This window comes from Phaethon lepturus, unplaced genomic scaffold (genome assembly GCF_000687285.1).
Source record: "Phaethon lepturus isolate BGI_N335 unplaced genomic scaffold, ASM68728v1 scaffold20954, whole genome shotgun sequence".
Classification (NCBI taxonomy): domain Eukaryota; kingdom Metazoa; phylum Chordata; class Aves; order Phaethontiformes; family Phaethontidae; genus Phaethon; species Phaethon lepturus.
Genome location: NW_010535742.1, coordinates 11,515 through 22,739, shown reverse-complemented (window position 1 = coordinate 22,739; position 11,225 = coordinate 11,515). Strand labels below are relative to the sequence as shown.

The window sequence follows — 11,225 nt, the reverse complement described above, 5'->3', positions numbered from 1 at the left end:
TGACACCCCTCATCGTCCCCCGGGGCGGGTGGGATGCTTACGGTGAAGGCGGTAGGCGGTGGGGACCAGGCTCAGCAGGAGGACCAGGATGCTGGTGGCCAGGGGCACCCAGACCAGGGGGCTGCAGACACCTGGGGAGCAGGAGAGGATGTGGTGTGGAGCTGCCCCCCCAGCTCAGCACCCGGTAGCATCCTACCAGGGCAGATTTGGGGCATGAAGGGTGGGGAGCAGAGAAAAGCAAGGCTCAGGAGGGGTGGAGGACATGACCGTCACCTGGGGGTATTGCTTGGAGGATGCATTACACCCGGAAGGCGTTGCAGGGAACTTGGCTATGAGTCACGATATCCTTTTTTGAGGTGTCCTCTCTGGCACGGGAATTCACCATGCCTGCAGGACTGACGCTGCACCCGCAGGGGCTGCACCCGCAAGCAGACACCAGAGCGTAGGCAGAGCTAAATGGAAATACATCCTGGCCCCTAAACCCCTGTATATCCCAAGGGACCACTCCTAAACGCAGGTCAGCTCCATCCAGAGCGGTGGGCTAGGTGGACCAGATGCCCACCCCTGGCAGGGTCACATCATGGTTGCCCCCACCCCAGGACAAACTCCAGCTGAACCCTGGAGACCCCCAGGAGCTCAGCAAAACCCTTTTGCAAGCCAACCCGCTGCCCTACCTTTCTTGCTGGCAGCTTTGCTTTTGGTTACGCACCGCACGGGCTTTTTGGAGAGCGGTGCCTGAGTGGTCTTTGGAGGCAGAGGCAAAACATCAACTGGTGGATAAGGAGGAGAAGAGGAGGGTTATTATGGCACTGAGTGCAGCAGCGGTCTCAAACAGCAAGCAAGAAAGACTGGAAATTTTGGCTTTTAAAGCTAGCCCCATCCAGGGACCCCCACAAAGGGCTGGGTCACCCAGAGGGGCTGGGAGCTTGACCTGAACCTCTCGTTGGCCACAGAAGTTACCAAGAGCTTGGAAAAGTGTTAATAAAACAAGGGCAAAATGTTTTGCCAGGAAACAAGGGCAATAGGTTAAGGAAGGGAAAAAGAAAACTTCCTTGAGCTACATTTACTGCCAGGAACCACCTCAACAGTGTTGCACCAAATCACAGGTAGCAGGAGATTTCAGAAGCACCAGGAGGTTTTAAGGGAGCCCTGTGCCTTTTCTGTCTTCAAATTGCTCTAATCTTTGCTCAGAATTGGATTTTTTTTTTTTTTTTTTTTTGCTAATGAGGGCAGGATTTATTATATGTATCTGAGTTACAATGGAGCACATTCATCTCTCTGTAAAGTTGGTCAGGAAAATATCCCAGTAATGTCATTAAATTTGCACTTCTGACCACTCAAACTCCACTTATTCAAAATTCTGGGATTCAAACCTATTTTTTTCTACTTCTATCCAGGACTGAAATTCCTATGGCAACCACCGTTCTTTTACAGGGAAAAGTAAGACATCAGGTGCCTAGGATTTACCTGGACAACCTGTCCCTTACATTCTAACGCACTTAAAGAAAAGGAGCTTAAAGACAATTTATTTTATCATGTGTACTAAAGGGAAAAAAGAAAATATCCATCAAAGCCTGAATCCTCCCAGAACACCTGCTGATGTTTAGTTTTAAACTGGAGTGTCCTTGATCACGCTGAATTTCAGCCCTGTTTTTCATGCTTTGCTTTGCACATAGATATGCGCCCAGTTGATAAAAAACAGTTCTCCTTTATCTGAAACCAGCTTTTCTTCAAGCCGGCAAGGATCCAAAAGGGATTTCTCAGCCAGCTCAAGATGCAAGGCATATTTGCAAAAAAAAACCCAGAAAGGTTGGGACACTGGGGATGATTTAGAGCCAGCAGCCATAGCTGCATCTTGGTTAAATAAGTTATTTGTCTCCCTAAAAGCCTGAAAAGAAAGGGCTGAATCCTACTTCAAACACTTTAGTTTTTCTACACACCTCCTGCTCGGTGGTCAAGGGAAAAATGGGCTGAAAAGAGCTGCTGTATGACCCAGGGTCTGTAAAGTATCATTCCCCCAATGCCACCCACAGACAGCTCTGATTTCTGGTTGGAGCTCCCCAGTGATGGTGAGTTGTGAGGGGTTGTGAGCTTTGAGAAATAAATCCCAATTCTGTCCTTTATGTGAAGGACAGGCTTGAAACCTGCAGTCAGAGCCACCCCAGAGAAGCGAGGGGTGATGTCCTCTGGCCTTGAAGCTGCTGCTCTTGTCACTTGGAGGAAGGGTAAGGAAGAACCATGGCACGGAAGGGCCCGGGAGCTTAGCAGGGCACACGTCCAGCCTCATCTGAACTACCACAGGGCATGGCAATATCAGGGGCTGGAGGTCTTCCCACGAAAATCCTAAAGCACTAGGACCAACGTGGTGCTCAAGGCATGACCACAGCAGAGCAACTGCTCATGGCAAAAGGACTATCACACGCAGCTGACCTAAAATTTAGCTATTTTCTCTATTTTCTCCCTTATCCAGTCTCATAGGTCTCTTCAGAAAAACCCCGGACGCCCAACCTTGCATCATAAAATTGGGAATGGTCTACCAACATGCATCATCCCTTACCCAGGGGACCTCATCACAGCCCACAGATGGCACATTTTTGAGCCCCGGGGGTGATGCTTACCCACACTGAGCCGTGTCCCGCTGCCCAGGAGGAGCTGGGAGGACTGGGAGACGGAGCAGTAATAGGTGCCGTTGTCCGAGGCGTGGAGGTGGCTGATGTGCAGGCTGTAGGAGGTGCGGGAACTGCCTGCATGGACACTGAACTTGTCCTGCCTGATGTTTGCACCGTACGTGGCTTTGCCCAATGGGCTGGAAAATATCAAGAACTCAAAATTTTGCCTCTCCTGGCTCCAGCGGTACCAGTACAGCCCAGCGTGATCCATCTTCGGCTCACAGAGGATTTCTGTTTTGTTGTTAGTTTGGGCTAAAATATGCTCTGGAGTCTGGGTTAAAAGTAGATTTGTACAGAAACCTAAGAAAAAAGAGACAGGAATACAGAATTATTATTTTCTTTTCATTATTTTTCTTCCACACTAACTGCAGATTTTCTTTGTGGGCTTAATAAGATCAAATAGTCACAGATCAGGGGATCACACAAGTAAGAAACAGGACAATCTTTATCAGGATGCTCCCATATTCCCCGAGAGGCGTTTTTGGGATCCCCAGCTATTTTTTGGTCAAGTCTAGCTATACAGGTAGAATTTGCCCTGTAAACACTCATCTAGGGAGAAGGCTCAGTGGCAGGGAGAGGGATGGAGGGATGATTTTCAGGGTGTTCTTGGGGCTGTATATTCAGGGAAGGGCATCCCCACCTGCTCCTGTGGATGCCCCTCTCCTGCCCTCATTTTCTCTCTCGTTTTTTGGAGAGGCTTCACCTATCCTACAACAGAATTTTTTTGAGCCTCTCAACTTATTTGTCAGATTTTCGTTCTAACAGATGCCACACCAATAAACTTCATTTCAGGTGCAGAAAAAAGATGAAAAAATGTGCAAAATGTCTTCAAAAATGAACGAATTTGATCTTTGTTTTCAGACGACATTATTTTCATATGAATTTCGAGACCTGGGAAAAGAGAGGGAGTGAGGGGTAGCGGTGGGGTTGAAAGCTTCAGTTTGGCACCACATCGCCCTGTTTAGGCTTTGCATCTTTCATGGAAATTATCTGAGTCGTGTTTGGCCTGGGCAGATGTGAGCGGTGTCTGTGTGTGAGCGAGGATGTGTCCTTGTGAAAAGGATAACAGGTAACTTGTGATCCTTTCTGTTCAGCAAACAAAGCTGCAGATACGCCACGATGAAGTGAAAAACAGCCCTCTGAAGATAAGGATGCTCTCGCTTCCCCCTGCTGTTTCCCAGGCGTGTTTTAAAGCTGTGCAAAAAGCTCAACGAAACGTTTTTTTTGGCTTTTCTTACTTTAAAATGTCTCTGTTACTTCAAAATCCCCAAACTGCTTGCAGTAGTTGTTGCAAACAGCCTCCTGCAGCCCTGCCATCCCAGCGGTATGGGAATGGGTTTGCATGACCACAAGAACACCTGTAGCCATCCCCATGGCCCTGATGGCCCTCATGTCCCTGATGGGAACAGGCAGAGGAGAGGGCTCTGGTGACCGACAGCTCCAGACCCTTCCTGCGTCCCCACGCCGACGACCCCATCGCGGCCAGCGCGCTGCAGAGATGAGCAGGCTTCAGCCCTAATATTGCAATGTCAAAATTCAGGTGTTGCACAGCAGCCTCAGCATTTCACCACATCCTCTGGCCCTGCTACAATATAAATGTCTCCTTATTATTAAAATACATGACTTTCAGGTTTTGGGAGTGCAACCCTCACAAGCTTTGCTCTGGCAAATACCTGTATGTAGTTTTTTAGGGGATGAAATGCGTGTGGCCATGGGGCATGGTGGCTTGAGGGTCTCCTTGGCTGCCCTAAGGTCTGGCTCTGCTGGGCATGGGAAATTCAACCCCCCATGAAAACCTTTTCCTCGAGCCATTGGAGGGATGACTAGATGAATCGGAAGGGATGAGAAGGGATCCTGGAAAACACTCAGCTCAGCTCTGAGCCAGTGGTTAAGCTCCAGTGGGGTGAGCTGGGAGGGAGCCAGGGCAGAAAAGCTCATCTTCTGCCGCACCTTCATCCCCCCAAAGCTCCCTCTTCCCTCTCCCAGTGCATATTCTTGCAGGGGACCAGAGGGAATCAGGCTGGGTTTGTTTCCACGTGCTTGGCCAGACCAGCCTGCAGCAGCTCGAAAATGGTCCCTTTTCCCTTTGCACGGGCAGAACAAACTAATTCATTGGGGTTTTCTCTGCAGGGACCCCACCGTATAGATCTATAGGATATTATTACCTGTATATAGGTGTTAATAAAGTGCCTCAGGCTGTTTGCTGCCAGATCGGCCATGTTATGCCGCGGCTCGATGACCACCGTGCGACGTGAACAACACACCCTGCAGTCCTGACAGCCTCTAGCAAGGATGCTGGGCAGCTCTGGACCCGGGTTGGACAACGTCTTGGGGACCAACTTAGGGACCACCCTAATATACACATTTAGCAGGTGTTTCAAGCTCTCAACACTTTCCACCTAAGAACTGATGGCACAATTTGTCCTTTAAAGCATAATTCTACCACTTTGCCACGACATCGACTGTACATATTCGGTCCAGACCTCCTGCAAGCTGTCTGCAATAAGCAGAAGGCAGCATGGTTTTATAACACACGATTTTATAATTCCAGCTGTGGCCCTTGGGAAACATTCAATCCTTGGATAGATTTAGAAGAAAATTTGATGGGATGTTTATCGTCTCTGCGTTACACAGGCAGCATAGGTGCTACTTTAACTTCTCCATCAGCAGTTGCTCACAGACCGTCTGCACTAAGAGGGTGCAGTAAAAACAAACTCTGCAGTGTCTATACCATTATATATTGCACTATAAAGAATAGAATAGAATAGAATAGAATAGAATAGAATAGAATAGAATAGAATAGAATAGGACTAGACTATTTGAGTTGGAAGGGACCTACAATGATCATTTAGTCCAACTGCCTGACCACTTCAGGGCTGACCAAAAGCTAAAGCACGTCCAAAAATTGTGCTGATTAGGTAGTAATATCCTGTAGATCTATACTATGCCTGTATATTTAAACTTCCATCATCCAGATGCTGTGCAATGCATCCCATGTGCTGCAGCAGGGCGGAGGAGAGGCTCCAGCATGATTTTAGGTGCCCTCAACCCTTAAGAGATATGTCCCTCTTACCTGGGATCTGGAGGCAGATGCAGAGATGGAGCCATGGCCGGGCCATGGCGGTGGAGTCAGTGACGGAGGGGTCTTGTGCCAGCTCCCCCTTTCCACGCACGGTCACCTCTCGGTGGCAGGGCTGGCTCCCCCCCAGGAGGTTCTTCCCCGCCTGGGCGCAGATGTCTCACTGACGGCTGCGGAAGAGCATCTGCCGCGGCAGCGCCCAGCGCCCCAGCCCGGCAGCTTCTGCGCCGAGCCCCACATCCAGGTGTGCATCAGGGCGGCAGCCCCATGTGCTTCTCCAGCACTGCACGGGAACCCCCGAAATCGCCTTCAGGAAGAAAATAAATGAAAACTCATTGGTTTTTAGTTAGGATTTCTTCATATTTCATCATCTAGTTTTTCCTCCTTCTTTTAATCTCCCTCCATGCAATTAAAAAAATGACAAATGCAGGAGCTCGGCATTAAACAGAGAAGCAGGAAAGGATGAATTTTGGCTGGTTTCTCCTTTGTTGAAATCAAAACGCATTCAAAATAAGGAGAAGATGGCATTTGAGCTGTGGGGTTGTTTGCTTCAGCAGAATCTTTAGCAGGAGGCATTTTTCTCTGGGCCTGGAAAATGCTTAACCCCAAACTAGCTCACCATAAAGCAGAGGCGTGAGGCATCACAGAAAACTTTGAAGCCAAGAGCAAGAAACTTCAAACAAGCCTTTAGTGTCTGAAAAAACCACAAAAATAAGGAAATTCTGCTGGGGCTCCCCACCTTGCTGCAACACTGCACGGCTCATACACAGAAATATTTAAATGATCGATGAAATATCACAGTGGCTTTGAAATGTCTTCGGGAGGGAGAGATTTGAAGCACTTGAGGTTTAGGATTCAGAGAGTGAAATATGTGATGTGAAATTACAAGGGTGAACTGGTGTCAATATTTCCATGTTTGGGAAAAAAAAAATTATTAATTTTATTTATTCACTGCCCTCTTGGCTGCCCAGCAGGGTTCGGTTTTCTTTTATGCCCTACTTGTGCAGATATTTGTGGTCCTTACAAAGCCTCAGCATCTCCCCGGGGCTGGTTCCCTGGTGAGGGGGGATTTCCTGGGGGGGGTTCTCATGTGGGGGCACCGAGAAGCCTCCCCCGGGGTTTGAGTTGGCGGACAAATGGGAAAAAAGATTTTGCATCTCGCGCGGTACGATTTTTTTGGTCCATTTTGCACCAGATTTTTCCATGCTGCTGTAACACATCCCCTCCCCATTTGTGTTTAAAATAATTTCCTGCTCGAAGCGGGTTGCTAACCATCAAAAACCTTGCCACGAAGGGCTGGGCTGCTAAAATTTAGGGTCGGCTGAATGGTTCCTTAACTCTTTCCTGGCAGGAGAAAGTAATTTCAGTGCTTTCAAAGGCATTTCAGTGCTTTTAAGGGCCTGTTTTCGGAGCTGAGCCCCAGTGTGGTGTGCAGCTTTTCCCCTCTTCACCTCCTGCTCACCTTTCCCCTTTTATTGCCCCTCACTCCCAAAGTGGGACTCCCCAGAATGGGGTGTAGGCAACTCTTTTTCGGGGGGTTTGCTTAATATGAGAAATGCCACTGCAAGTGCATTTTCCCTTTATCCCTGGGACGAAGTTGCTGAGCTGAGCCCGACATCCCGGGCTGCTGCAAGGGCTCTGTCCCCCTTTTCTCACTGCTGCTGTCACCTGGAGCATCTTCTGGCCTCCTGGCCAAGACCCACGTGCTCCCAGAGGTGGCTTTTGTCACCGTTACAACCTTGGACACAGGGCACTTTACACCGGGCTGCTGCATGACCAGTGACACTGGGTTGTCTAAGCAGATATTTTGGCTTGGGAGGATTCCCCAGGCCATTATAGCAGCTTTAGAGATGCTTCCCTGCATCGCGTTACCTATAGTTTGGAAAGAAAAAGGACTATTTGCAACATAAAAGCATAGTGTGTCTGCTGGAACAGGGATTAATTTTTAATTTTTCTTTGAAGCTGCTGTTCATCCGCAGTTGAATTATTTACCAGAGGCCAAGCTGTTCTCAGGGCCGGGTGTTGCTCCTAGGAGAAAACATTTTGGAGGTGGGATGCCTTTGTCTGGCAGCCCATCGCCAACAAAAATAAAAGCACTGTGGGAACATGCAGGGGAACAGCTGCTGTTTATGATCTCCCCACATTGTTTGGGGCTGCTGTTCTGGGAAGAAAATAGGGGAGGAAAAAAGGGTGTAAGCTGAGCTGATCTGTTAACACAAGCGAGATTTGTTGGTGACCTTGCTGGGGTACAGCAGCTCCTAATCACGAGGGTTTGGCTCGCAGCTGGAGCAAGAAGCGGGGATCGCTGAATTTTGGTGGATTTGTGTCATTCAGCTGCACATTTTCTAGGGGGAATTTGTTCTTTTTCTGAACTGAAAGACAACCATCCCAGTCCCCAGACCAGCCACCTCCCTGCCCCATCTCGGTGCTTGCCCTGTGGGTCTCCTCCTCGCCCATCCCAGCGGAAACAGCCCCTCTTCTTTTTCTCAGCCCGCACCCCACGTACCTCACCACGCTGACACTAATCCCCTGTGCTTCCACCAGCTTCCTTACATTTCCAGCTTTTTGTTTTCTCCCTGTGATATGTTTCTTACAGCAAAGTGTTTGCTCTCGGCGGGTTGGAGCAAAACATCGGGGTAGAGGAAAGGGGTCTGCGGAAAAGAAGCAGGACCTGGCTGGGGCTTCATCTCTGCTAAACTCCCATCTTGCAGCAGAGGTAATTGCAGCTGGGCTGTAAATGCCAGGCTGGAGGAGGAGCTGCCATAAAAATAAGGAAAAATCCATTCCCTCTGTGCTTTCTGGGATACAAGGGCTGACTTCTGGGATCAGGGAGGGCTGCTCAGCCTCAAGCCTGGTCCAACATGGCCAATACTGCAGGGCCTGGAAATAAAAGCCTGTTGGGGATAACAGGCTGCTGGATGGAAACTCCCCAGGACTTAAGCAGCCACGGGTGAACTTCCTTTTTTTTTTTTTTAGATTTATTAAATTATTTTATTCCAGGGAAGGGTGTCGCTTCTGGAAGATTTCACTGGGGGAAAAGCAAGCAATTTGTGCTTGGGGGGAAGTTTGGAGAGACTGCGTGTGTTACCGGTGTCAGGTGTGAGCCCCATGTGATCTCCCCCCCAAACCCCAGGTGCTCACGGTGTGTGCAGCAAGAGAGGAAGCCATTGAGGGACTTTGGGAGGATGGATGCTGAAGGCACAGGCTCCAGCTCTCCCTCTTCAGGACACTTGGTGCAAGCAGAGGTTAGCAGGAGTGAGCGGTGACTAATCCTGGGCCCCCCCAAAATAGATAAGGGGCAGAGCAGCTGCTCCCATGTTTTCAGTCTCCCTAATCAGTGCCAGAGAGGATAAGGAAAGACAAAGAAACTGTCCTTGGGAAGACAGGGGGAGGGATCCAACACCTGCAGGAGGAAGAGCCACCGAAGAAGTAAGCAGAGGCGTTCTCAGCCCCAAACAACAACCTGCCATGGCTATAAAAAGCCACTGGAGCAAGACCTCGCTAACACCTTGCTGCGAAAGGCGCCGAGTCTGCCGGAGCTCTGCGGTGACCGTCTCCAGATCTCCAGGACTGCCAGGACGTCCAGCCAAGGATTGGTGAGATCTTCTTATCGGGGTCCTATTACACCTCTGCTTTCCTTCACCCATTCCCCCATCCCTTCCTTGTCTCCTTCCCGGGAGCCGGCGGGTTGCGGCGGCCGCCCGCTCGGCCGCGACCCAGGTTTGGCATCCCCCCGGCAGGTTTTTCGGAGGGGTGGACTGCAGGGTTGCAGCCTTCCTCTGCGGGTGGGTTGGTGGTGGTGTTACGGTAGCTTTGCCCTGGGACGGAGCCATCTCGGATCTCGTTCCCCTCACTATGATGACCGACATCGTTAGCAACTGGAAGCTGGAGCAGTTTGTGCTCCAGAAGTGTCTCCCCCCAGTTTGGTCCCCGGGGGCCTTCCAGGGCCCTGAGGCATACCAGCAGCTGTGCCAGCAGTGGGAGAGCTGGTCAGAGGAGTCCAAAAAGCCCAAACCCACTAACAAGTGCAAGAAGCGAGCTGCTTTGCAGGGTTTGTTGATGGTGAGCAGGGAGTTGTCCAAATTGTTGAAGGAGACTCTTGAGAACGTGCAGACATTGGAGCAGGCCAAGGGTGAACTTAAAATGCAGGTGGACAACCTGCGGGCAGAGGTGCAGGGTTTGTGCGGGGACTCTCTGCGGAGCGCGGTGGAGATCACCCGGCTGGAGAGCAAGCTGGGCTATGAGAAGCTGAAAACGGAGGAGCTGGAGAAGGAGGTTGGCAAGTGGATCGGGGAGACCCACGATGCGCAAAGCGCGGTGCGGGCAGTCCTGCAGGACGTCCAGCGGGACCGGGGCACCGGCCCTGATCACAAGGTATGCCACGCCAAGATCCAGGAGCTGCAGGCGGAGCTGGGGGTGTCAAGGGGCATCGTGGCTGCCATGCAAGGCAAGAGGAGCCGGTTTGGTAATGGCGAGGGGGAGGAGTCCCTAGACCCGCACCCGCCCCACTATGACTATGAGGATGATGTGTGGGGTGCCAACGGCCCCACCAGGCCATCCCCCTATGCTCCTCTGCGGGAGGAGATGTGCCAGTTGCAAGGAGGGGAGGTGGAGGCTTCCAAAATTAAAAAGGCCCCCCCAGACGAGCAGCCGGCTGGCCATGGCCCACTCCAGGCCATAGACACCAACAGGGCTGTGCTCTGGTTTACCCCCGAGCAGCTCAAGACAGTGGGGAAGATGCTGGGGCCGTTGACAAAGGAGACAGCAGTCAACTGGCTGTCTAGGGCCCAGCGGCTGCCCCGGTGCCAGAGCGGCAACTTAGTGAGTGACCTGATAGACGTGGTGAGGAAGTGCATGAAACCAGACGATTTTGCGGCACTGCCAGGGGACGTGCAGATGGGCAACGTCCAGGACATCGGGGATGTCCAGCTGGCCGTGCTGAAGATGTTCTTCCCAGAGGTCAACCCCTTAGTCCTCTTTCACCAGGAGAAGCAAAACCCTGAGGAGCGGCCAGACGCCTACGTTAACCGTAAGAAGATGCTCTACCAGATAGCCGGGCTGCCTGGCTCAAAGGACTCCCCCCTTGATTTTGACAGGCCTGAATTCAAGGAGCCGCTGGTGGTGGGGCTGACCCCCCCATTGCGGGTCATTGCCGGTGGGGATGCGGCCAGAAAGCCGCTGTCGGAGCTGGAGCAGATCCTGACCCAGAATTTTGAGCTGCAAAAGCAGGCGTTCCCAGGGTACATGCTGGGGGGGAAGAAAGGGAAAACCTCGGCCATGTCCTTCCAAAATGCCGGGGTGAGAAAAATGCAGGGAGACAACCGAAAAGATCCTGACAGCAAGGGAGGTTTGGGGAAAGAGAACCAGCAAGGGCTGAGGTTTCAGAAGTCCAACCCTTGGCGGGCCGAGCTGAGGAAGCGCTTGATAAAATACGAGAAGCAGGAGGATATTGACGGCTTGTCGGCAGGGTGTGCTTT

General features: G+C 51.0%; 2 protein-coding genes across 2 annotated transcripts in view; one reads left to right on the top strand and one right to left on the bottom strand.

Moving 5' to 3' along the window:
* Window positions 1-41: 41 nt before the first annotated feature.
* On the bottom strand, window positions 42-5,788 carry CD8B (CD8b molecule; the record flags this gene model as incomplete). The annotated part of the gene is made up of 4 exons (XM_010285957.1): window positions 5,743-5,788; window positions 2,619-2,969; window positions 675-770; window positions 42-131 (listed from the first exon to the last, which is right to left on the bottom strand). Coding segments are annotated over exons 1-4 (583 nt in total), but the record flags the coding sequence as incomplete, so codon positions are not given.
* Window positions 5,789-9,541: 3,753 nt separating this feature from the next.
* Window positions 9,542-11,225, top strand: part of LOC104619906 — a 1,848-nt gene continuing 164 nt past the window's right edge. The window contains exon 1 of the mRNA XM_010285956.1: window positions 9,542-11,216. Within this exon, the coding sequence (XP_010284258.1) occupies window positions 9,604-11,216 (1,613 nt within the window). The 5' untranslated portion in view covers window positions 9,542-9,603. The remainder of the gene's footprint in view (window positions 11,217-11,225) is intronic.